The sequence below is a fragment of the Paramormyrops kingsleyae genome, chromosome 9 (assembly GCF_048594095.1).
Source record: "Paramormyrops kingsleyae isolate MSU_618 chromosome 9, PKINGS_0.4, whole genome shotgun sequence".
NCBI lineage: Eukaryota > Metazoa > Chordata > Actinopteri > Osteoglossiformes > Mormyridae > Paramormyrops > Paramormyrops kingsleyae.
In genome coordinates, this window is record NC_132805.1 from 36,406,169 (window position 1) to 36,433,687 (window position 27,519).

The 27,519-nt window shown below is 48.6% G+C and overlaps 1 protein-coding gene across 9 annotated transcripts; it reads right to left on the bottom strand.

Moving 5' to 3' along the window:
* Positions 1 to 26: 26 nt before the first annotated feature.
* On the bottom strand, positions 27 to 26,193 carry rundc3b (RUN domain containing 3b). 9 transcript variants are annotated; one of them, XM_023844526.2, is made up of 11 exons: positions 25,781 to 26,192; positions 16,161 to 16,276; positions 12,632 to 12,765; positions 11,252 to 11,337; positions 10,492 to 10,581; positions 10,084 to 10,173; positions 9,566 to 9,734; positions 7,835 to 7,992; positions 7,367 to 7,534; positions 2,358 to 2,479; positions 27 to 2,031 (listed from the first exon to the last, which is right to left on the bottom strand). In XM_023844526.2, exons 1-11 carry the CDS (start codon positions 25,873 to 25,875, stop codon positions 1,886 to 1,888), a joined length of 1,374 nt encoding a protein of 457 aa, XP_023700294.1. In that variant the 5' UTR covers positions 25,876 to 26,192; the 3' UTR covers positions 27 to 1,885. The 9 variants fall into 9 exon arrangements, with proteins under 9 accessions (XP_023700294.1, XP_023700296.1, XP_023700297.1 ...); XM_023844528.2 differs by having other exon boundaries at positions 7,388 to 7,534; positions 25,781 to 26,187; XM_023844529.2 differs by having other exon boundaries at positions 7,388 to 7,534; positions 10,093 to 10,173; positions 25,781 to 26,183.
* Between the last annotated feature and the right edge of the window lie 1,326 nt (positions 26,194 to 27,519).

Below are 27,519 nucleotides of genomic sequence, written 5' to 3' on the forward strand. Positions count from 1 at the left end.
TACACACAGAATAGACGGAATCATGGTGTCATTCAAAGGTCACGTCCCAAATGCTGGGGGCAGGTCACGCAAATGAGGACTTAAATATTTATTCTAAATTATGCGCACGCATCATGAAATACAGGCAACAACAGAGATTACAGGGGATCAACAGCAATTTACATTTCATTGCAGGCGCGCAATCCAAGGCGTCTGGAAAATGAGGGGAAGGAGGGCCGGGTGTCTGTCGCACGGGGGTGTCGCACGGGGGTGCATCGGAGCCGAGCGGGTGGGTAAAGACTCAAACGCAGTACACCGATGGTCCGACATAAGGCTCAATGTTTTCCATCCAACCCAAAACTGGGAAAACATGAGGAAAATTTCTGTAAAAATACCATTTTAACTAATTTTATACTCATATTACATGAAAGAATAACGATGTTGTGCAGCAGTTACGATTATCTTTTTAGATATGAGGCAATTGTTTTTTTTTCCCCACTGCTTTCTAGAAACTTGGAAGATGTTTACTTTATACCCAGTAGTATACAGCAATGGCCTGTAAGCAGTTCTGCGTTGGCTCTGACTGAAAGACCTTTACTCTCTATATAGTGGTGGTATAAATCTTCCTAACCGGCCTGCAAATAATCAACAAAAAGATCCAGACATTAAAAATGGATAATCACCCTATCGCTACCACCAAAACACTTCAACAAGTCTACTTCACAGCGCAATCTCTCTGTATCCATGGTAATTTATTGACTGACTACATGAGTGTGTAACAGCGCCACCTTTTCAAGCATTAAAAGGACTGCGACACACATGGATTCACTCCTGTTTGTGCAGGGAAGTCGATGCAGTAAATTAGCCCTGATTTCGTATCGCTGTTGTCTAAGACAACCATGACAAATTGGGCTGGCTGCCCATTTCAGTGAATCCACAGTAAGCCTAATGCCCCAGAGCCTCATGCAGCATCCAATGAGGCTTTCAGGAGAGCGTCTTGTGCTTCGAGGTTAACATCCACAAACATGGGATTAGACAATGAGATGGCTGGAAGCTGCACAGACACAGATGGAGCTGACCATCGCCAGGAGCACCACCAAGCATATAAGCAGACATCCCAGTCTGGGCTGGAATTGGCTCACTGGCGCTGTCTATGTGATACTCAGCTTCTGCTGTAGGTACATAAAACCACCTCCGAACTGGGGGCGATCATGCAAACTAAAACTGTTTAACAGCGTCACTAGATAAAGGACATTCATGATGAGCAACAGAGGTAAATAAACGGGGGCTGGGGGGCGATGAAGGCACAGGGCAGTACATAAATGACGCTCAATACTGCCCCCTCCTGTCAGGGAAGCGTACAGCGAAGCCAAAATTCTGAGCTGATTGTCCGATTCTCCTCGAGGGTGATACTGAAAATTACAGCCGATTTGCCTGCACTTCCACCCGCCCCCCTCCACTCCCCTCCACTACAGAAATGGAGTCACACGCTTTTCAGGGGCGGGTCGCAGCAGGTCTCAGTAATCAGAGACCATCACGAGTGCTTCGGCCACTCTTGTCGTTCGCGTGACAGGACAGATTTGCTTTGACCGCCAAGATGCTGCCGTTTAGTCCAGTGTGTCTGTTAATAGCCAGCAGAACAAAAAAAAACATCTGATGATAACGAACGACAGTAATGGGCACTCTGACCTGGTAATGCATTAAAATAAAAAATAAAAAAAACACGCATAGAAATCTCACTGGAACAGATGGACCTAAATTATGCTCTATTAAACCAAGAAACAGACAGACATGAAGAGCAACCAAGTCAGTCCAAAGTGGGGGGTGCAGCCTTCCCAGCGGGTCTCACAGAGACGATGAAGGATGATGGACTGTAGACCAGGGGGGGACCACGACCAGACAATGTTCAGGAGGGCGTCAGCCCTGGACTGGTCATCTCCGTGCTGGGACTCACAAGGCACTCAGGGGACTTCAGGCTGGCCAGGGATTTGTAGCTGGCCACAGACGTCAGAGATCCACACAGGCCGCGTAGCGAGGGGGTGTCTTCCTTGCCTTGAGAGAGGAAGGGGGGGGTGGGTTTGACTGGATGAACAGACACTATAGTAATCATGGGCAGGCATTTGAACCCTACAGGACTGGGGGTTAATTTGAGGGTGTAATGGAACACTGTGAGGATCTGGGGTCCCCTGCAACAACAGAACGAACACAGTAACTGTTAAATGCCTCAGATACAGCATCAGCCAATTAAGGAAAATTTATTTAGCAAAAGGCTGCAGCAAAAGTCAGTTACTCATTAAAGGTGCATGTAGCAGGTGGGGGAGGGGCTAGGGGCCTGGGAGCACTGGACTGGGAGCACTGGACTGGAGCACCGATGGTACCTTCACTAAACCAGCGGGACCGGCCCGGCTTGGGCTCCAGGTCCTGCGTGTGTACCGGGTCCAGCGACGTCTGGGACAGGGTCATGTCAGCAGACAGCTGGTCCAAACTCTGGAAACTCTTCCTGTGACCAGAACAAAAAAAATACGAGCACCTGAACTGGGCTGAACTGCGAACCCACATCCTAACCCAACCATGCATCCAACAGCACTGTGGGTTCGCTCTGCTGAAATCCCCAACAGGACAGTGATGCTCTTCCTGATTCGATGACCTTTCACCCCTGAAAGTCTCTAAACCAGCACAGTACATGAGCCACTTCAACACTGTTTTTGTGGGTGGGGGCACCATCTGTTGAGCCGATGTGGAAAATGTCACTTCTCTTACTTCACGCTGTGACACTCGAGGCGGTGGGACACCATGCTGCCCGTCACGGCCCAATGTGAGGACACAAACAGAGGCTGAAACACACCAAAATGTCTCCCTCCCGCACCGCAGGGAGGGAAGCTCATTATCAGGCTAATTATCTCCATCCCACAAGGCATCAGTAGGGCCACATATCATAAAGGCACAACTGAAAATGTCACCTTTGGGAAACACAGCCTGCGACAGCACACCATGACAGAGAAAAGCAGTACCTATGTGACACGGAAAAAAAAAAGTCAGAATTGTGGAGGGGCCTCATCGTTTGCGTCTAGGCTGTTTCTCAGGCGATTTGCATAAAGCACCCTTCACCAAGTCCATCTGGCTGCGACACGTGGACCAGCAGCCTGGAAGAGCCTCTCAGAAAACGGTGCTGTCATTCAGGGCCTTGCCAGTGCCGTGACCTCTGAGATGATGGGGGCAGACATGGATGTGAAGGACCAGCATTAATTCAGCAGTCACTACCTTTAATTTGTGTTAATTACCTCAGGAACCACCTCAAAGAGCAACAGTCTCCTGTAATCGAGGGGTCTAACGGCACCTCTGCTTGTACCCGATCTTAACTTTTAAAGTCAGACAGTTCAGGCTCAGAGCCAGCAGCTCAATGTCTGGGCAGCTGATTTTCCACGTTCACCTTCAAATGTTTGGGCAGTGAATAAAGACAGCTATGCCACCCCCCAGTGAATAAAGACAGCTATGCCACCCCCCAGTGAATAAAGACAGCTATGCCACCCCCCCAGTGAGTGAATAAAGACAGCTATGCCCCCCCCCCCCAGTGAATAAAGACAGCTATGCCACCCCCCAGTGAATAAAGACAGCTATGCCACCCCCCCCAGTGAATAAAGACAGCTATGCCACCCCCCCCAGTGAATAAAGACAGCTATGCCACCCCCCCCCCAGTGAATAAAGACAGCTATGCCACCCCCCAGTGAATAAAGACAGCTAAGCCACCCCCCAGTGAATAAAGACAGCTATGCCACCCCCCAGTGAATAAAGACAGCTATGCCACCCCCCAGTGAATAAAGACAGCTATGCCACCCCCCAGTGAATAAAGACAGCTATGCCACCCCCCCCCAGTGAATAAAGACAGCTATGCCACCCCCCCCCAGTGAATAAAGACAGCTATGCCACCCCCCCCCCCAGTGAATAAAGACAGCTATGCCACCCCCCCCCCCAGTGAATAAAGACAGCTAAGCCACCCCCCAGTGAATAAAGACAGCTATGCCACCCCCCCCCAGTGAATAAAGACAGCTATGCCACCCCCCCCCCCAGTGAATAAAGACAGCTATGCCACCCCCCCCCCCCAGTGAATAAAGACAGCTATGCCACCCCCCCCCAGTGAATAAAGACAGCTATGCCACCCCCCAGTGAATAAAGACAGCTATGCCACCCCCCCGGTGAGTGAATAAAGACAGCTATGCCACCCCCCCCAGTGAATAAAGACAGCTAAGCCCCCCCCCCCAGTGAATAAAGACAGCTATGCCACCCCCCCAGTGAGTGAATAAAGACAGCTATGCCACCCCCCAGTGAATAAAGACAGCTATGCCACCCCCCAGTGAATAAAGACAGCTATGCCACCCCCCCAGTGAGTGAATAAAGACAGCTATGCCACCCCCCCCCCAGTGAATAAAGACAGCTATGCCACCCCCCAGTGAATAAAGACAGCTATGCCACCCCCCCCAGTGAATAAAGACAGCTAAGCCACCCCCCAGTGAATAAAGACAGCTATGCCACCCCCCCACCAGTGAATAAAGACAGCTATGCCACCCCCCCCCCCCCAGTGAATAAAGACAGCTATGCCACCCCCCAGTGAATAAAGACAGCTATGCCACCCCCCAGTGAATAAAGACAGCTATGCCACCCCCCCAGTGAGTGAATAAAGACAGCTATGCCACCCCCCCAGTGAGTGAATAAAGACAGCTATGCCACCCCCCAGTGAATAAAGACAGCTATGCCACCCCCCCCCCAGTGAATAAAGACAGCTATGCCACCCCCCCCCAGTGAATAAAGACAGCTAAGCCACCCCCCAGTGAATAAAGACAGCTATGCCACCCCCCAGTGAATAAAGACAGCTATGCCCCCCCCCCAGTGAATAAAGACAGCTAAGCCACCCCCCAGTGAATAAAGACAGCTAAGCCACCCCCCAGTGAATAAAGACAGCTATGCCACCCCCCAGTGAATAAAGACAGCTATGCCACCCCCCCCCAGTGAATAAAGACAGCTATGCCACCCCCCCCCAGTGAATAAAGACAGCTATGCCACCCCCCCAGTGAATAAAGACAGCTATGCCACCCCCCCAGTGAATAAAGACAGCTATGCCCCCCCCCCCAGTGAATAAAGACAGCTATGCCCCCCCCCCCAGTGAATAAAGACAGCTATGCCCCCCCCCCAGTGAATAAAGACAGCTATGCCACCCCCCCCCAGTGAATAAAGACAGCTATGCCACCCCCCAGTGAATAAAGACAGCTATGCCACCCCCCCCAGTGAATAAAGACAGCTATGCCACCCACCCTTTCAGTTTGCTGATTTTTTTTTTTTTTATTCCTGCTGCTATGTCTGTCTGTAGCTCGGATTCTGTGAAGCACATCAATCTGCACTTGTCACTTTCCTATTGGTTCTCCTCACTGAGGCCAGGAGGCCTTGGAGTCCATCCATCTTGACCAGAAGTGATCTCTCACTAGCTGGAATCACTGTAGACAGGGTCCCCCACCCCCCGTTATCTGCCTTGGCATCTACCTTCCAGCTCCAGTGGGTTACCCCCCAGTTTGGGCCTGGCATCTGCCCTCTGGGTGATAAGCTTTTCCCATGGGCAATAACAAAATGATAATCAAGCTAGATGCTGTTGAAACAACAACAATGTATTCCCCACACAGCCCCATTGCCCGCCCATCCAACACCCCCAACCTCTGCAATCCCTTACCTTACTACACTCTCCCCAGCAGTTGCTTTTCTTTTTGCCATCACTAAGCATAAAGCATTGCTTTGTTTTTGGCACAATCTGTCTGAAAATAAACTAGATCCCAGGCAATAATCTATACAGGAAGTCTTAGGAAGTCTGAAAGTTTGAAAGAGATCCATCAAATACTTTTAGAGTTACTGCTCTCACAAGATCAACAATCTTCTGCAGCCGCCCTTTGCTTCCTTTGCCACCATCCTGTGCTGCTGCTTCAATTTTATTGCAATTTGTCTCAAAATGAAGATCTTCATCTATATCAGTGGTTCTCAAACTTGAAAAAACATACATTCAACTTTTGTTCTGCTCAGAGCATATGAGATGATCAGAGCAGGCGCAAGCAAGGCAGGATTTTGGTCAGAGCAGGAGCTTGAAATGTATTGATACAAATAGGGCTGTCACGATCGCGTCACAATGTAATTTCGATTATATGGCTCGTGCAATAATCACCACGGATGACGGGTGAAACATTTGTCCAGATCCCAGCTTTTCAGTACTTTATAGACATTTACTTATGCACAACATTTTTTAAGCAGATAAGTAGTACAACTGAACTATTAATGACATGCGTATTGTGACTGTCATAAGTTAAGTTAGAATCAGCAAATTCTCAATTTTTTATATCGGTATCGGGTTCAGACCAAAAAAAATATCGTGCCATCTCTAATACCCACATTACTACAACATTGAGATACAATACATATACCACACACTACCACAGTATGATACACTATACATATACTACATACAATACATGCACATCCTACCACAACAAGAGACACAATACATATACCACACACAATACACACACTACCACAGTATGATACACTATACATACTGTATACCACACACAATACATGCACATCCTACCACAACGAGACACAATACATATACCACACAAAGTACACAACCTACTCCATCCAACACACCATAGCACAACGTGTCCTGAGGGCTCATAAAGAGGTGCATCATGTTAATTATGGTATAATGACAACACAACCACAAGAATATACAGGGATAAAAAAACAAATCCACCTGACACTAGTTCACAGAGATCGTCCAGATAAGGCACAATCTGGAATATTCTTACCAAAGGGCCTATATATATTTCTCAGAATTCCATAATGAATAACAAACTTCTCCCACTCATAGAGTGTTTCTCAATATGCCTGCTTGAACATACTTGTCTACTCGTTTTACGTCATCTTCCATTACCGAAGACCAGTTTCAATACTAAGAACACATGTAGAGGATGGTAAACATCCCCCCCATCCCCCCCATCCCTCCCGTCCCGCCCCAAATACATCAGTTGCATCCTCACCAAACGAGACCAATCCCATGATTCATTGCGCTCCAAGTTTGTTCTTGGGAGGCATGTTAGCAAGACCACTCTGATCTTGGCATTGAGAAACACCCAGAGTCTCAGCCCCTTCCTTGTAAAGCAGTATTTTTAATGGGAATACAATTTAAATGCAGGCACAGAAAGTAACAGTGCCACCAGGCTTTTGGAGGATGCATTACACCCCAGATTTCAGGTGGAGCCCCCCCCAAGCGGCCCATGGTGTGTTTATGTGAATATGTGTGGTGACACAATCTGAGGAGCGTTTCAGCACTCTCTGAGGGTAATATGGTGCCCACCCAGAAGCGTGAGACACCCACTCTTCCCATTGGCTGGTGCCCTTCCTGTACAGCAGCGTATCCAGGGCGACGGCGTTGGCGTCGAGCGATCCCGGCGACGGCCACTGGTTGGTGAGGTGAGCCGTGAGTTCTTGCCTGGACTGCCGGTCGTGGTTCTTCAGCACAGTCCTGGGGCGGTACACAGGGAGGCTCTGTGATGTGTGCTCAGGGCGCCAGTGTCATTACGACCATCGTTACCCTCCCCGTAAGCCGTCAACAATCTCACGCCAGCTGCCGGTCTACGGGCCGGGCCTACAGTGTGGATGCGATGCCTCTCAGCTCTAACCCTACGAAGGGCAGCTCGGCTCACGCAGTGCCGGGGGTTTGATGGAAGCGCAGACACGAAACCAACGCGTATGCCTGCTTCGGTCTCTAACTGCAGGGTCCTGGCACCTTTGAAAGAGCCGGGCTCACATGCGCAGCACTCACAGCTGGTCCTGCAGCTCCAGCACGATGTACTCCAGCTGCTCCTTCTCCAGCTTGTGACTGAGGTCGGCCTCAGCCAGCCGCTGCAGGAGCGCTTTGTTCTGGGAGACCGACTCCGACAGCTGGGCCTCCCTCAGCCGCACCAGCTCCTCCAGGTAGCCCTGGGGGGGGGACAGATCAAACTGGCGTGCCAGCCTCACAGGGTGCCTGTGGCAATGCACCACGGAATACCACACTTTACCTGTATATAGTCATATGCGAGTACAAATCAAACAGATGCTGTGGATATCCAGATATCCAGGACCGGGATGTGTGTAAAGGCAACAGGGACGGAAGTAGTGATACAACATGTAATTAGGGCAGCAGGCCATGTAGAAAGGAGAACCCACAACAGGAGGTTGTGGGTTCATGACCAGCTCTGAATCGCTACAGTAGAAGGAAGCACAAGCACTGAATACTGGTGACGGTATTGTAACTTTAAAAGTGAATCACGTAGGATGACATCGTCGCCTTCGCACCAACGCCCTACCCAGACGGAGATGGTCCACTCGGTTAAAAGCAAGCCAAGGTTAATCAGCCTGCAGAGAGCACTGCGTTGAACCTGCGGCTGTGTCATCTGTAAATGCTCCCTGTGGTGAGGGAGGGGGGGCTTTTCATTTAAACACTTAAAGCTTCGCCTCAGATGACCATGGAAGCACAATGAATGCACAGTAGGTCTAATCACAACCGGTGAGAAGCTGACAGATGCAGAAATCCAAAACAGAGTAACGAAAATTTAAAAGCCATAAATCTTTAGAGGAAATGAGAAATTCAGGACTTCTGTGAGGCGACCAGCCACTCACAGTACTGCAGAGTCATAGAGACGCAGTCGCTTCATAAGCAGGATCAATTCCCAGTAAGAGGGGTTTAGTCCCAGTAAAACATCCAATGCTTAAAATAAAACATTACAGTAACGTTTCGATAAGTCAGGAAGGAAGGTGGCACTGAAGACGAGGCTGTCAAACTACACCTTCTTTGGATGTTTAGTTTTCTCCATTTTAAGCCTCACTTCAGCTACACTGTGCGCAGGGAGAATCTTCCCGTAAATCCCACATGACGCCACAGTCTGTGGCAGCCTGGACGGGGGTGAAGCCCACAGAAACCCCACATGGCGCGTGAGGCAGCCGGATACGGCGGATTCCTGGCGAATTAGCTGCCGGCGTCTCCATTAGCCCGTTATTAACGGCCACAAATCCAATTACGGCGGCGCGGAGAGCGAGCGCCGATTAAAGACACCGGGGAGATGGAGGGACAGACTACATCAGCTTCCCCAGATTCTCCTCCAGCTGTGACCTGGGAGTCAGAGGAAGCGAGTCCCGGACAACGACGCCCCCCATCTCTCCTGGCCGACCCCGCCCTAGTCTTACGATATTACGATACGATGCTGCTATATTTTGTAAAGTGACCTTGAGCTCAGAAAGGTGCTATATAAATTAAACATCATCATCATCATCATTATAATTATCAAAGAAACCTCTGCTGAATGCAGCCAGTCCTGCTCCAATCAGCACGCCTGCAGTGAGCATGCCCCCTGGAGGACGACCCTGGAAGGGCGCCCCCTGGAGTACGACCCTGGAAGAGCGCCCCCCGGAGGACGACCCTGGAAGGGCGCCCCCTGGAGTACGACCCTGGAAGGGCGCCCCCCGGAGGACGACCCTGGAAGGGCGCCCCCCTGGACACACGGCGCCTCCATACCTTCTGCTCCAGTGCCACCCTGTACTTCTGCTCCACCCTCCGGCACTTGTTAAACCAGCTGCTCTGGTCCAGGAGGAGGGTGGACCCCCCCGTTTCTGGGGTGCTGGCCTCACTGCCGCTGCTGCCCAAGGTGCGCATCTCCTCCTCGTCACTGCTGATGCTGTCAACACTGGGGGGTGGGGGGGAATGACAGAGAAAAGGGGAGCATTGTATTAGCGGTAGGGGGCACGGGAGGAGCAATGGTGAAATGGGGGAGGACTGAAAGATGATGGCTGCCACAGTGCGCAAAAGCAAATAAAATTAAAAAAAACTGCATATTTTATTCAATTACACAGTAATTATGATATCATGAGTTCTGTGATCTATGACCAAGTTTCTCTCAATGTTGATCAATGTCGAACCAATGACAATGGGGGTGGGGGGGGGGCAGGACGGTGATCCGATTTCAGGGGTGATGGTGCCGGATCCAGCGTCGATGTGCGTGAACTGCCCCCCCGAGCCGCCTCCTCTCGGCCCACCTCTCATACCTCTGGGTAAACTTCAGGTAGGGGGTGTAGTCGATAACAGCCGGGCAGCTGCCATCCAGTGTCTCCCCCTTCAGGCAGAAGCTGGAACGCGAAGGAGAAACGACACCGAAATGCTCTGCTTTGTGTCTTTTCACTCATCAATGCAGCGTAACATACAGGGGAGCTGTGGTGGGTTAGATATGCACTATATTCCTTCAGATTTTTATTATTATTAATATTTGTATTATTATTATTGTCGTTAATTGTAGCCCTATAACCAGCAATAGACAGACCATAGCCTAGCAGTCACCCAGTGCATTGTGTGATGCCTTCCCCACCCCCCAGTGCATATGTGAGGCCATCACATTATACTGACTGGAGTGTAGCGTGGGGGGGCGCCTCCCCGGGCCCCGTTCTCACCTGAAGTCGATGGCATTCAGCCCAATCAGCATGTCCGCCAGCAGCCCCGCCTCCTCTCCCAGGACGACGGAGCCCTCCCCATAGAAGCGCCTGTATCGATCAAAAGCAGCTCGTTTGCACGTCCGAGTCGCCGGAAAGCTTCTATTTTGCATTACACAGCGTCTAAGGAGACTTGGAATGTATTTCAGTGTCTTAAAAACAAGAGCAAGGACTCCTCCAGCACACACAAACACTTAAGTCTGGGAGATAATTAATCAACCTCTATGGCAACCACAATGACAAACAGTTTTAAGTCATGGTACTGCAGTAACTGTTAGGCTACTCTAACGTGTCAGTACTCTATGGCAACCAGTCACATCCTCTATGGTAGGCTAAGCACTAAGCCACTTTAAGGTAACACATCCCCGTGACGACGCCTCCCCTACGCAATGCCAAATGCGTCGCCATAGAAACCACTACACTACATCATGCGCTAAATTGCTAAGTCGAGTAACCGAGTTTGAAGTATCTAACCGAAATAGATAAGCGGAGAGTTACTGACGTAAGTGGCCGTCCAAATGAGCAAACTGCAAAAGCCAAAATGATTTTTAAACATCAGCTACGCGCTGATGTGCGGCAGAGTTACTGCATTCAACAGGAAAAGCTGAACACAATGAGATCAATGTTCATGTCGGAAGCGGCCAGACACCAGCATGACTGTAAGGGGCCCCAGGGCCACTGAGACAGGTGGATGGTCCTGGGGCCACGGCGTCTGCCTCACCTGGTGGTTCTGTAGTCCTTGAGCGCTGTGGATATGTACTCGGACAGACGCTTCTCCATGAGGGCCACTCTGATCCAAGCTCGGCCCTGAGGAACAAAACGGGAACCAGGAATCAGCTCCTCCTCACCTCTACATGGACACCCGTGTCTCTGCACATGTATCATTTAAATGCACTCTTACCTCAGGGATTTATCTAAAGTATCATAAATGCTCAAAGGTCCTTCAGCGGGGTCCTCCTCCGACTCAAGCCAACAACGTTCTGGTTCTCAACCCCTACACTACCTACTCCTCCAAATATATCACTTTTTCCCCCCTACTTGAATGAATTTTACACACAATTTTCGTAGACGGTGTGTAATTCTTCAGGTGTGTCCATCCCTCACAGCCCTGAAACGGTCATTTAACCCTACAAAAGGAGACGTTCTCCAGCCTGATCCCATGGGCAGAGCTTCGTGATTGTGGGCTTTATAGAATGGAAAGATGTACAATTGATGGCCTTTTAAATGCTGGAATGAACCAGTGAAAGTAAAGTCCTGCTGGAAGCAGGATGTCAGAGCACGTCAAAGTCAGCGTTAACAAGTCTTTGTTTAACTCAGTAAAAGGGGATTTATGCAAACCCATTTAATCTCTAACTAAATGGAGGCATATAGTGAAAGAACGCTCAGTAAGTGTCGGAGGAGCCGGAACATGAGCAAACTCCTTCCAAGGCAGGTGAGGCAGAGGAAAGCCCATGCATCTCCCTCATATCCAGCTACAGATGTCCTTATTCCTTAAGCATTTATGCAGCAGCCCCGCCAGGTCCGAAGGCACGTGCACCTGAACCTTCTTACATAGCATGATACAGCATTCACCATGGTTGGGCGATGCTGTATGATGGTGCTTCAGTATGTCCTCCTGTCATCCCTACATTGTGTAAGCACCACCCACCTACCCTCAAGGAACCAATCTAATCAGAGCTCATCCGTGATTGGCAGATGAGGAAATGCAGACAAGATGCAGCCATTTTCCTCTGGCATAATCACAATGGCCTTTTAAACAGCCTAATCAGGTACCTCTATCTTTTCTGGTTGCTCAATAAAAAGCCCATGGGTATATTTTAAGCCCACCGATTTTGGAGATGATTACCTCTCCCCGTGACGGGGTCACCATATGGTCCTGGACCCTGGTGAGATGTGATCCTCATCCCTGTTGTGTTATCCCTGGTGGATGCAGTCTCACCTCGGCCCGAGCAGAGTTTACATTCTTACCTTGGACCTGGAAAGTTCCAGTCTCAGCTACTGGTAGACCGTGAACCCAAGCCCCACCTCCTCCCGTTACCCATCGAAGATGATGAACCCAAGCACCACCCTCCTCGCCTTGGCTTGAAGGCCCTGGTCTCACCTTGGCCCGTGACGTGCGGACGTTCTCCATGTTCTCGATGCTGCTGATGCAGCTGTGAGGCACCTTGCTGCAGGCCACGCGGATGTAGTCCCAGAAGCTTCTAGGGCTCTCATAGCCAAACCAGGTAACCTGCCCTGGAAGCAGGGGAGAGGAGTCCATCAGCACGGTCCGCCCTCTGCAGCCCATCTGGAGATCCAGCACCCTGTGGTGCTCAAGGGCACCATACTGTACCACCATCCCTTCCAGGTCTTCAGCCCACAGTCCTCCTTCCACTACAGTAATTAATCAGCACCCAATAACCAGCATAAACAGCATCTGTTGCAAAACCAATACATGCACCATCACGCCGAAGACGTTCTCAGGCCAGGTCTTCTTTAAGGAGGACAAGAATAACAAGGCCTCCTACTGAGGTCATTTTTCCTCTCCTTACGTTAAATTATAGTTAGGATACATTAGCTGATTATGAGAAAACCTGATTAAGATTAACGTCCTTTCGAGGCACAACTCCCGCCTTTGCTCATCGCCAAGCAGCCCCGGGACTCCGTTCTAGAGGAATTCGAGCCCAACAAAGACACAGAGACTTGATGAATCGTAGAATGCCTCAGGGTGGGAACGTGAGGGAACAGGCCTAGCTAAGGTTTCAATAAGTGATGAGAACGGGACTGAGTCAGAGGCGTCTCAGCCAAATGAAAAGTGCCCCATATTTTATTTCCAGGTTAAAATTACATCACACATCAGCTTAAATGATGACGAATGATCAACCAGTGTCTTCTGCAGCTTCACATGCAAACGGCACAGTCTACGGTCACCCATTTCGGGCAGTTATGAAAATCGAGAATGGGGGTGTATCAATGTGACTGTAGCTACACTAAATGCAAAGGCACGCAGAGAAGGTGTCATCTGGAAAGATTAATCCATAATCTGAACAAAGGCTGACACGAGGCTGGGACACGAGGCTGACATGAGGCTGGGACACGAGGCTGGGACACGAGGCTGGGACACGAGGCTGGGACACGAGGCTGACACGAGGCTGGGACACGAGGCTGACATGAGGCTGGGACGAGGCTGGGACACGAGGCTGACACGAGGCTGACACGAGGCTGACACGAGGCTGGGACACGAGGCTGACACGAGGCTGGGACGAGGCTGGGACGCCAAGCAGCCTTCTCCCGCTGCGAGGTGCGAAGACTGACGCCATCAGAAGAAAGATCTTCTTAGCATGACATTTTTCAGTGTGCCAGTTGGCGCGCGTACGGACTGCTGAAGAGATGGGGCGTTTCCAGGGACGCCAAACTCCCCTATTCTTCTTCACTTGGCTTTGACGTCCACAGAACGGCCTGAATGAAGCGCGTCACCAACCACAGCGGAAAGGCAGACATTAAGCCTTATCCTTTTGCTCTAGCTGTGAAAGTAGGATGTGATAGCACTTCGGGGGTGGTCTGTGGAACAAAGCAGGAGTCTCTGCATGTCTCTATTTCTCCAAAGTAAGGCTCTGGAAGCCAGGGCTGACCCAAGGCATAAGCGAACTAAGCAACTGCATAGGGCCCAACAGCCACCAGGGGGCCCCCTATTTCATCAGCCTGTCACACATGGCTGACCCTGTTTGAAGCAAACACAACTAATGGGAAAGATCTCCACAGATTCAAGCGCCCCAGTATCTGAGGCTAAGCTGACCAGGCATAGACATAGACTGCACAAGGATATGCTTAGTGTCTGATGGAGACCATGAGGTTTAGTCATCCACCAATCAGCAGCGTGGGACTGCATCTTCTCCTGCGACTGTTTCTGCTAAAGAAAAACATTAAACAACTTAAATGAGCAAGGGGGGGGTAACTATGCAAAGACCCAAATGGATCCACGGGGGGAAATTGCGAGAGTATCACCTGACATCATCGGACGTGACAGCAGACACACGGAGCGGTCTCTTTTTTGTTTGACCTCTGCTCCCTGAAATAAAGTGCTGCTACCTAATGGAAACACCTAGTCAATGTCCTTGCAGGTGACTCCGCCACTCATGACTTCGGCTGGACATTAAAATCTGGGCTACAGTTACACCATCTGGCGCAAAACGCTGATGACAAAATGTACGTCACTCACCCTGTGTGTGGAAAGTGTCCCGTAAAACTGAAGTATGACTTGTCCCTAGTAAGTTCAAATAAAGGCCAGTAAAGTGAGAATGCACTGGGTGTGACTGATCCAGCTATCAGACCAAAGATGGGGGGGGGGGGTCCTGCTGGCTGTGAGAGACATAACTGCTCGTGGGAGATTTACGCACACAAAAGTGTTCTGAGGGCAGAATGAAAAATGATTGGTCATATCTCTGAACCACTGGTATTGCTAAGTGGCTTTCCGACTTGTCCTACTGTAAGGGGGTTAGTTCAGGTGTGACGTCATTCTCCGCCCCGACTTCCCACCTCCGAGGTAAATGGACTGCAGCATAAGGGCTTCTGTGCCCCCGTGTCCCGCCCTGCCTACGATACCAGTGACCTTTGTCCACGCTGCAGTGGAGATGTTGTCAGACTCTGCAATGTCACGTTTCCCCACAGATCTCACGTGGCTTAGTGGGCGTCCCTCCCTCCAGCTACCATCACACACTCTTCATTTCCCTTAACCACAGCTTAGCCGGATACCTGCTGAAACTCTGAATAAGGACTGTGCATTTTTCCATTCCTCCGAGTCCTTTGGGGACTGCGGCAGAAGGCTGACATTTCCGCGCTGCTGCTACACCGACAGTCAGACCCGACGGCCGTCATTTCACAAACGCACCTCGTCGGAATAGAATCGGCAATGCTGTGGTACATTTCACAGGAACGTGCACTTATGGGTTTCCTGTTTCTTCAAACAGTCACGTCCTCTCATTTATCTGGCTTCTGCTCCCTAAATGTTACCTCCCGCTGCCACCGGCTTCTTAATTCAGTCTATTTCAATACTATCTTCTGAAACTTCTGTTAATCACGATAATTTTTATAGTTAAAATATCCCAGCTGTTCACTCAGGGCACAATAGGTCTGACGTCTTTCATTTAAAGTGGAGGAAATGCTGAGTGACTCATCCAAAATGAAGCTCCATCTTTTGTTTGTGCTCTAAATGCAAGGTGGAGACACAAACGAGTGTGAAGCGCCACAGCAGAGAGGCCACTTCTAAACCGCTCCGTGTCGCCTCCCTGCAGGCCAGTGGTTTAGGTAATCACGTCTTTGCGTGGGTGTCGGTTTGCCCCCAATGCTACAGCCCCTGTCTCCACATCACTTGGTCAGACCTACAGCTATGGTTGTCCTGTCAGTCACACTCTCTGCCGGGAATGTAAAGTCAGCGCTAGGCTGAGGGAAAAGTACTGACACGCATTTAGGCTTGGCACACGGGACGTGCAGAGAATGTTAAACACGCCGCGTAAATGCCAGCGTGAGGAAGGTCTTCGGAGTGTAGGCCGGCTCTACACACACATCTTCAGAGACAGCAGCGGCATCAACGGGAAGCTCCAGGTGACATTCAGAAGAGTGACGGACAGCAGACACTTCCATGCAGCACCTACCTTTCAAACGATGGCTCAGGATCTGCTCCAAGATGCAGACGAAGTTGACGAATTCTGGCGAGGTGTCATCGATGGTCTCGAAACAAGAGCGGTCGATCAGGGTCTTCACAGAGAACCTGTATGGGGCAGACTGGGACTCAGGAATGACGGCATGAACTGCGTGCGTGCGACACGTCCGGGCTGGTTAGGTAACAAACATGTCACCCGGCCGACGAGCGTGAAGAAATGAACTGATGGAATAATCAGTGTTTTTCAGGTGGGCTGAATTAATGCATTATGGTGTAGATTTTAAAGTAGATTTTCTCCCCATCAAATATGCATGGGTCAAAGTCCATGAGATTACTTTCATAAATACAGACACTCCCCACATTGTAGTGGTCTGTGTCACGATATTTCGACTTTACGATGGGTATTCCAGTTCCGTTCTGTTTTTCTCTTTCAGTGCAATATTCAATAAATTACATGAGCTATTCAACACTTTATTATAAAATAGCGTGTTAATGATTTTGCCCAACTTTAAGCTAATGTAAGCGCCTTAACACAGCAGTCCCCACCCTACCCGCCGCTCCCTGAGCCGGCCGAGACGCCTTAACACAGCAGTCCCCACCCTACCCGCCGCTCCCTGAGCCGGCCGAGACGCCTTAACACAGCAGTCCCCACCCTACCCGCAGCTCCCTGAGCCGGCCGAGACGCCTTAACACAGCAGTCCCCACCCTACCCGCAGCTCCCTGAGCCGGCCGAGACGCCTTAACACAGCAGTCCCCACCCTACCCGCCGCTCCCTGAGCCGGCCGAGACGCCTTAACACAGCAGTCCCCACCCTACCCGCCGCTCCCTGAGCCGGCCGAGACGCCTTAACACAGCAGTCCCCACCCTACCCGCCATCCACGTGTCTGTCCCAGTTTCCGTGTCGCCGCTGCTGGTTAATTCAGCCAGAATGCAAATTAATGACGACTGGAACCCTTTCCAGAGGCCCCGGTTTCCTGGGGACGGGATAAAGCGCAACGCATGTAGGAGTGAGAGACACAGAGAAGCGTGACAAACGGCAACCCACTGCACAGATTCGGGGCGATGAAGCGAATCACGCGGTGACAGGCCAGAAAGCAGCCCCACCCCCCCATTCAGCATCAAATCCCTGTTTACTTGGCATTTCTGCCCTTCAGCAGCTAAAATTCCAGGGCTGCAGGGTGGGTCTTGATTTCCCTCCCTCTCATCATGGATATTCAAGGCATTATAGTGGGTTTACCAACCCCGTGAAGTGCAGGCGTTAACAAGGTCTCACCTGCTATAAGTCATGTCAATCAGACACTAATTAAATAAAACATGATCTTTAAAACCTGGAATCCAGGAATCAGAGCAGAACCCACCCCGGTGCTCTTGAAGTGCATGTAAGCAGAAATTATATTAGATATTAAACTCTTTCAGCCATGAAATGTTTCCAAAGGTAAGTCACCTGATGAAAGACACAAAACTGACATGAGACGGCTGACTGATCACAGTGTGAGAAAATGCAATTAAAAAGCACCGTCATCACAAAGATGATTCAGCCTGATAATCTGATGGAATCATGCGGCTACATTAATAATAAAGAACAGTCAGACACAGAACGGCAAGGCGAAGGGCTAGACATTAATTAGCACCATGAAAGGCTTATAAATAAAGTCAGTTAGGCAGAGAAGCTGAAGCGGAAACATCTTAACAGTTCAGGCGACGTCAGGGCCGGAAGGTGGACCATCGTCACAAGGACGGTGACCGGATTCAGGTGTGGGAGACCCGAGGTCCAGATGTGCAGATACCAGGGTGGGAAGGTTGGGCCCAAATCAGCTGGCTGGGATCTGCCTGGGGGCAGATTTTCAGGACCCAAACAAGGCGGAAATCTTGCAGGTCTGACAAACAGAGTCAGGGTCCTTCTTATGAACCTGAGATTGTTTGAAGATCATATTACAATGAATGCCATGTTTTTTGTGGACAGCAGTTAACATCACCTTAACCTTTAGGTATATTAAGATTATGTCATTTGTTGCTGTGATTTAATGATTCTTTTAAACCATTTTCCCCAAACAGGTAGCCAAAGATCGCACGACCATAACAGTTCTAAGATTAACTTGTCAGCATTGCCCCTGGCGTCAGTCTATGAAGTTATATAATTTGAGTCTGTATTTCAACTGATTTTTATTGATTAGAAAATAAAAATTTCTAAAATGTTAGAAAATTTTAAAGATAGGGAACACCAGAGGTGGAAAGTTCAGGTTCAGAAAGAAAAAATCCAGACCGAGATTTTGTTTCAACCCACCAGTTGAGCACCGGTGACTGTGACTCTTTATACTCCACTGATTGGTTGAAATGAAGTCTTGGTCTGGATTTGTACTTTCTGAACCTGAGCTTTCCACCTCTGGACAACACTGATGTGTTAGTGATGGATTAGTGAGCATGACCTGCCAGAGACCTGAAAACAGCTCAGGTACCGTGACAGTACTGGGTTGTAGGTGATTGTAGGTGTGTCTGGCAGAGATTGTAGGTGTGTCTGGATTATCTGAGACAACATGTGCACCATAATTGTGAGGCTGCACTGATGATCTGCCATACTTGCTGCTATCAAGCTATTCTCACTATGCAGAAAATTACTGTATCCCCCGGAGACAGACTATATCTTAGCATTTGCCTCCTGAAGATGTGCTGCATTCATGTCACCATTTTCACTCTGGGGTTCAGACGCTAAGCTCCATTTGGACTGAGCGACCCGTGAATCTATGACAGCAAGTCAACAGGACCTGGGGTCTGCAGAACGACTGTGAAAGAAAAGCGCTGTATAAGAGCAGCCCGCTTTACAGACCACGCTGTGGGCGAGCTCCACTGAGAGAGCAGCATCATGACGGAGCAGGAGGGAGGAGCCTCTGACTTAAGGAAGATCCAGCCGTCGGCTTCGGACACTCTGGCCCAAATAATTAAGTGCCTGTAATTAAAATCGGCTTATTTGGTGAGTGCAGGCATGTTGGAACATGCATGACAGTAATGCTGCTGACAAGAGGATTTCTGTGGCTAAACTCATATGAAATTTTGCAGACGGTTCCCCAAAGAACACACAGTGAGAATGGAAGATAATAAGGCAGTGAGAGGAATAGCTGTAAACATGCATATAACCTCTGGCGACAACTTCAGGTGACACCTGGCCAGTGAACTATGAAGCACGTTTAATCGCAGTTAACTCAATACAACTGCTTTAACTAACCCTGATAGCCCCAATCAAAGTTAAATGGTACTATGATGGCAGTTAACAACTTAGTAAGCTGACTCAGTGTTTTTTAATCTCATGGGAGTTCACGGTGGGACCAACCAATCAGATGTTTCGGTCCTGTCTCCTCTAGTTACTTGGACCCACTTCCTCTACAGTCTGCCGGGGTAAAAAACAAGCGTTTTTTTAATCAGAGTCTGTGCGCATTCACATAAAAGCAGTGGTGTCAGCATTACACTAAGGATGAAAAATAACGGCCACCCTTTGCTAGCAATCATTACTGCCAACACCCTCACCCACCCTGGCAAACTGAATCCACCCATGACACCCAGCACCGAATTCAGGCATCAGGATAAAAACCTTGGCATTACATGGCATCAGGTAGAAAAGAAAATCAGTGGTATCACCCATCACTACTATTTACTCAGAGAGCGGCTCCGAATCAGCTTTGATCTTTGGAGAAAGGGCCCGTTTTCGCCCGAAAGCCTGTGCTTAAACTTGTTCAGAGCAGGTTAGGCATGCAGCACAAATTACTATGAAGTACATTCTCTGTATAAAATTGAGTTACGATTCTTAGTACCCAAAACTCAGAAGTAAGCCTCAGGAAACCTCGTTAAGCCAGTAAACTTGTATCATAGTACCGTAATACACCCCCCCGCATGGGCTCAGACAGACGATACTGATTGTGACTGACAGGTGACACTGGGCACATGCTTCCAGCTGGTTCAAACACATCTGCAGGTATGCTGCACTTTCCCATTCAGACAAATCAACCGTTAAGTCAAATCAACGACATTCCTGGGACAGTCAAATATCACGGTGTGTGACCTGGTCGGTAAAGGTCAACCAAAACCTTCTGGAACCCTGGATTGGGGCCTTACTGTGGGTGGAAAAGTACACCAGTCCAGCTTCCGGGGCCAAACCTGCTGGTGTAAACATCACGCCTTCCCCAGGTAAAAGATGTGTCCCAGCCCAAGTCCTGAGAGATGAAGCAGTTGTCTAGTTTCTGCTGAACTGGCAATAGGCTGTGCTCCAAAATCTCCCAAAGGCACACTGCAAAAAAAGGTCAGTGTGGTGGACAGTATGGGAATGGGCCGTCCAATGAGACAGACCCCGCCTTTCCCCCTCTGCGGGGACCTACCAGCCAGGTGGAACGCGTCCAGTACAATGGCACTCGCACACACTGAAAATTATTAATAACATACACCTTCTAGAGTCCTGCCAAAATCCATGTGATCTCATCTCGCCTGAAAAAGGAGGGTGACCCAGCCTCAGAGGACACGTTCCCACATGTGACCGCAGGATTAGGGGACAGCGGCGTACAGCCCGTCTGCACGTCACTGAGCGTGGAGCTCATTTCCTGTCACTGAGCGATAAGATGCTACATTTCCGCTCAGCGTTACACCAAAGAAACAGCTTTTCAAAACAAGCCTTTGACAAAGAACACAAGTCTGAGCCACATCAGTCACTTGGGAGCGGCAGGGGAGCGGTAAACAGCATGGACTCCAGGGAGACAGCCTGCTGTTGGACCCTTAAATAACCAGAATCACTCAAGTAGTATAAGGCGAGCTGTTGTACCCTTGACTAACCTGGATTCTCCTGACTGGGATGTCCTCTGCGAACCATATGGTGAGGATATCAATGGACTAACAGACTGCACTTCTGGGTACATTAATTTCCGTATGAAGTCTGTCATACCATAAAAAACTTTGAACAAGAAAGCCGGCTCTGGTCCAAGAGCCGATCCAGACTCACTGCTCCATGAAGCAGTTCCTACCTTCGGCCATTAGACTCTCCAAGAAGTCACCGTATGGCAGGGGATCTGACCGACCAACTGTCTGAATGGACCAGAACCACCACATTCACAGAACATTCATTCATAGGAAGCTCAGCCTAACAGTACCTGGGCATTCACTGGAAGCTCAGCCTAGCAGTACCTGGGCATTCACTGGAAGCTCAGCCTAGCAGTACCTGGGCATTCACTGGAAGCTCAGCCTAGCAGTACCTGGGCATTCACTGGAAGCTCAGCCTAGTTACATTGACGCTTAGGTGACCCCTTGCAACATGTTATTTGCCTCACTTGGATATCATTTTGACAAAAGTGTCTGATGAATGTATTAATGCAAGGTATTAATGTCTAAATTTCTTATTACTGTCTAAATATGTGTAAGTATAGTAATGTCTGTCTGGCAGACATTCAGCTGTGAAACTGGGTGAAAACCATCACCCATCTTAGACAAGAAAAAAAAATTATTGGAAAAAAATAAAGTACACGTCCATCTGCTTTCCCCTTGTCGCTTAGCCAATGCAGGGCGAGAGAAGAGGCTATGCAGGCAGGAAACATGCGGGATGGGACACCATGAGGTCCAGCACGGAATGGAGGTACACGCAGAAAGGGAGATTTAAGGACACTAGTGCACCTAAACCTCGTCTCTGGGAAGAAAAGTGCACGGACACAGGGAGAGCATGCCATAAGATACGGAACCGGAGCAGAAGACAAACACACAAACTCAGAGGTCTGAGGACGCAATGTCGCCACTATCAACTAGGACTGGACGATATGGCAAAAATTTATATCACGATATATTTCTTACTTTTGGTCGATACGATATAATTCCGATATCGATATGGACAATATTAAAAAGACTCAGGAAAAAACTGCCGAGGACACACACAATGGATGTCTGCAAACTGAATTTGCAAAGTCTATAATACCTCCAGGCTCCTCCTATTAAAATTATATAATTTTTTTTTTAATAAAAACAGTACAAAAAAAAAATAAGGTTCACTTTTTATTTGTATTTAGCCTTTACAAACAAGAAATGTGAAATAAACTATCAAATAAATAAAACTCTCAGACTCAGCTTATTAACAATAATATATTTCCATTTAAACAGGCTGATTATTCATATACTGTATATTATATGATACAGTATATATGTATATCGAAATATCGGAAATGTGTTTAAAAATCGTATCACCGTTATTGAAAAAAATTATATCGCGATATATATTGGTATCGAATTATTGTCCAGCCCTATTATCAACAGACAAAACAAAGTGTGCACTTTACTTACAGAGGAGCCAAAACGTCACTCTACCAGCTCACCAGAGCATTTTAAAGTTCACATCGTTAAATGAAGAAAGTTCACAACAGCTGGATGATGGTGTAAAAGTCTTAACTTGGTCAGGTCAAGGGTTTGACTGTCGGATGGCGGCGATCTCAAGTAGCCACTGTGGATTAATCAGGTACAACTACATGCAAAAAATGGTGAAAGGGAATTCCCAGCAATTTCAGTTGCTATAGTTACAAAACACATGTGTTAGTCAACCACACAATGCTGATTTCTCTCTAAAAGTCTTTCCACCTGCAGTTTGGGGGAGACGTGGCACATTCATAAAGAGGGGATTCATTGCCTGACGATGGCAGCATTAAACAGCAGATCACTCTCAAACGCCTTTGCTACAGCGCAGGAGTGGCGTGAAACCGCGTTACAGCCAGACCGCCGTTATGGCACTAATTGATGAGGTACTGGAGGATTAGGGTTAATGGGCCTGATTGATCTCATAACTCAGTATCAGTGAAACAATGGAGTGTAGAGAGAGTCCGGACTGAGTCTCACCTCCTTCACTCACAGGCTCAATTCAGCACCTGGGCTCTGTTCTCCTATCAAGCGAGTCTGATGTCACATCACACAGTAAGAGGGGGGGGGGGGCTGAGACGGACACACCCGCAGCACAAAAGGTATGACTTCTGAGGAGGGGGGGGGGGTAATTCAACCAGACAGTGTGTTCTTCACTCCCTGACTCCTCTGCCCTGATGGTCCTTCCCCCCCCCCCGACCCTGGTGGCCGTCCTCTATCCCCCCACCCCACACTGACAGCCTTTTCATTACCCACCCCCAATCCTGACAGCTCTCCCCCCCTGCCCCCCGACGGCCTTTTCCTCACCCTCCTGCACTGCCAGCCTTCTCCTCACTCCCCCCACCCTGACAGCTCTCCCCCCTTAATCAGGTCAAACTGCCTCTCTCTGCTCCCCACAAACCCCTGGCATGACCAGTGTTACTCATCTCCTGTTTTACCTCAAAGTGATACGCCTGTTATGGAATCATGACCCAGGTGTGAGACACAGATATCAGTTCTACATGCGCGAGCCACATGGCAAGGGGGGGGGGGGGGTATTACAATGGGGCACAATAACCCTACAAGGGTAAAGCACCAGCACAGGATATGAATAAAATCACACCAAGACTTATTCCTGCATGAAAGGGAGAAGGACTTTTAATCAGAACCCCCCCCCCCGATATGAGCGGCCCTGCAGCATCACAGGGCGGCCCCCTCCTCATGGAGCTGGAAAAGCTGATTCAGCCACTGTCATTCTGAGCTACACCAAACGCCACGGGCGACGGAATGAGATTCTCAATAGAACTTTCCAGAAATAGCAGAATGGGACAGAAACCTGCTTCAGGGCGCAGCTTTCTGTCCGTCACTGCCCAGCTTTCGGCCCAAGACACAAAGAGCACCTTCCGGATGTTTCCCCTCAGACACCCACAGCACGTCTCCTTGTCGTGGTGGCACATGTCAGCAAAACCACAACTGCATCAAGTGCAGAGAGGAGGGGAGACACCATGCCCACTGACGCCGGGGATCTGACTGAAACCCCCGTCGATGTTTTATCCACAGCTTTCTTCTGCCTGCTGCAGTTTCTGTCCACTTCCTCCGCCTACGTGGTTAAACATTTCATCAGCCTTGATGCCTATGGTAATAATCTCTCTGATCATTACTCTCACATCACTCTGGTCGTCCCACTAATGGCAGCCTGGAGACGTCTGTGGCAGGTGGCTTGTGTTGATAGTTTTCAGCTCAGTGCCCCCTCCCTCGATGAGACTGCAGCTGCCACGGAAGTGGACCGGACCGTTATACCTGATGGTCAGGACACACGCCTGCTTCTGCGTCTCTGGCTGCCTGCTCGCACCAGACACACTGGGTAGGAATTTTAAAAGCTTCCAATTGCATTACCACCATGGCCCTGTGCTATTGTGACACGGTATTTTTCACTATGTTACATTATTATAATTGCATTAAAATTATCTCCCTCATTGTCTGCAGTTTCATGGCACTCAGATCTGTAGAAGTGTGCATGCCAGTTCTGAACCGTCTGGAAAATAATTGTGCTTCTCAGTAGTTAAAGCCAAATAGTTCTCAGTATGAAATAAAATTCACGGTGATAATAAATATGGTTTGAGAAATTGCTGTTTGTATGGCACTAAAACTTCTGGGACGTCCTATTGAAGGAGTGTGATGCATGTTCATCAAATCTCTGTTTTTCTATACAAACCTCCAAGGCTTCTCATCTGAAGTGGAGATATAACAACACAGGTGATTTATAATTATCCATACCAGTGGTGCAACATTTATTAAGACGTTTTTTCCAAGTGCATCAGTGCAAGAAGACAATTATTAAAGTTATTAACTGAAACATGGAGGAATAATCAGCAAGTCGATGGTATCCATGACACAACTAATCAAATCAAAACCAACTCTACATATACACAAGACAAACGTCCTCGTCAATCGATCTGATTGACTTTTGTCTTACCTGGTCCGACAGAGCAGGTTAAAGGGTTGATTTATCAATTTATTTCTAAGGAAAAAAAACTACAACTGACCACTGTTTTAGTCATGGGTTACGATTTTACTGGTTCTTGCGTATTTTTTTAGAACAAAAAGGGAGGAGGTTTAGTTTTTTAAGACTTTTCCGTATAATGATGTAGAAGACAACACGTTTATCAGATAGGAGACACACCCGACATGATAGACAGCCTTATGTCAAATCCGGCACCGGAACAACTTCGCCAGTTTGCATTTCATCCAGTGCACCAAACATAATTACCGTTTGTCAACATTTTGTATCTGGATTCGCCGCAAAGCTAAAACGCCTTAGGAGCCCAAAACGCATCAGTAGCCCACAAACCATGCCTTGGGTCATTAAAAACATACATTTTAGATGCTTACCAGTATTTGCAATACCTGACCAACATAGTAGTTATACAAGCCATGTATGAGTTGCTCTAAGATAAAATCACTCCCCTCCCATCTAAGTACATTGACTTTTGCAGCATTTGTGTGGTTTACTCGCTCCCCGAATTTCCTCACCGATTTTACTATGCGATGCACGTTTAATCTTGTGCTTCACCTATTGTTATAACACCTAAAAGGCGCGTCAGTCCTAAGCTAAACAAAGAAGCGAAGACTGCGACTCGCCGCCCCGTGAAATGCCGTATCATCTAATTCGCCGACCGCTAGTATTCCCTCTAAACCACATAAAGCCGCATCCTTCGGATTTCATCTCACACCAGCTACGGCCACCGCAGGGCATGTTCACGGTACCTGCACACTGTGATCAGGTTCTTCCTTTCGACGAGACCAGCCCTGGCAGCCCCTTTTTTTCGGGATAAATTCGGCCCCAGGCTGAGAGATGCCATCCCTGCGCAGACCTGCTCGTTTTCAGCTGATCAGGATCCCGTGGCCGTGCTGCTGTCTTAACATCTACCTGACCGACTGTGGTGTAAACACACGGCCGGCAGGACCCAGTCATGGGATCCCAGCGAAAGCAAAAAAAAAAGGGCAGGGACGACTTCCTGACGGACGCAGTCTCCAGCCTGCGATGTTGTCGAGATGTTCTCCTAGGAGGCTCGCAGCTCCCAGGCGCTGTGCCTTCATTCCATATTTCAGTATTTTCTATAAAGCGTCCGACAAGGATCCTTTAAGTGTGGCCGAAATACCCCGAATTATACATATAAATAAATATAGACTTTTAAAACTACACTTAATCTTCTAGCAATAAAGCGATTTCTTTGTCTACGGTGTGTTAAATACATAGACAGCGCGTTTGCACTCATTTGAGAACCTGAGAAATGTTAGAAAGAAAAGCAGAGTAATAAAGGCAGACAGAAGAGCAGACTGTAAGGTAACCTTTGCCAGGTACACTCCATCCATCAGTCTGTTCATGTTATAGGGACGTAAGATTTAATTGGCACCCAACCATCAATAGCCGCTGTCCTGAATTCCAGTGGGCTTTCGGTGCGTTTTATTATATATGATATTATAACTTTGTATATTTGCTGTATATTTTGGTTCCCTCTAGACACTAATAATTCCCAATACACTTGAGAGAGGTTTATAAATATGAGCATAACCAAATGTTATTATGATTATTTACCATTTATTTATTTAGAATGACCTAGGCCTACCGCAAAAGTACGAAAGGCCAGCACTATATCCATCCTGCCTTCTTTGAACCGCTTATCCACAGCACAGACTGTCCGAGGGGCAGGTGCTCGAACTGGGGGGCGTGGCGTGGCTTAGGGTACATTTGGCCGACCGAGGGTGGGGGGAGTCGCCGAGAGTAAATTTTGCACGATCTTCGAATATCGAAAAGGGGCGCTTAGAACCTCAAAAGGGGGACACTTTCTAACATTAGGGCTAGCGGCACCTTTTGCCCCCACCCCGTCTCTTCCTCGCACGTGCCTTCTGTTCAGGATTATGGGCCAGCAATTAATGAAAACACAAGCTCATGGTAGGAAGCACTGCAGCCTCGTGCCTCCAGGGGTAGCGGTTCAAATCCTGCCCTTTCTCTTTCATTTGGCGTATGCATGTTCTCTCTGTGTCGCGTGGATGTATTTAAGTAAACTGATGTCTTTAAGGTGGATTGCAATCCTGTCTATGCTGCTCCCATGTGCAACCTGTAACTGTACGGGACAAGCAGTCGGAAGATGGATGGATGTTCCTCGACGTTCCAAGCCAACCAATGAACCTCCCGTCTGGAGTAACGTGATGTCAATGGCAGTGTCCTTGTTTTGACAAGTATTATGAGAGTGACATCTACTGGCAGTTAGGCGCAAGGCAAGGGCGCCGGTAATGTGCTTCGAATATGTTTACAAAATGAACAATAATAAGCGGTTGGGTGATGGACGGATAAATGAAAAGTTAATAGCACGTTGAATTCATAATTTTTTCCCTGTCATATAATACATGCTTTTATCCAGACAAAGAGTACAGCTCTCTGTTTATACACTTAGGCAAAAAATGGCACAACACAAATCTGCCCCTAAAATTTGGACCCATAT

Coding starts and splice junctions, on each gene's coding strand:
- rundc3b (XM_023844526.2), bottom strand. CDS start 25,875: ATGGCATCTCTCAGCCTGGGGCCGAATTTATCCCGAAAAAAAGGGGCT. Junction 9,735..10,083: donor TTTACCCAGAGGTATGAGAG/GTGGGCCGAGAG, acceptor CCCACCCCCCAG/TGTTGACAGCATCAGCAGTG. Junction 7,993..9,565: donor GGGTGGCACTGGAGCAGAAG/GTATGGAGGCGC, acceptor TCCCCCCCCCAG/GGCTACCTGGAGGAGCTGGT.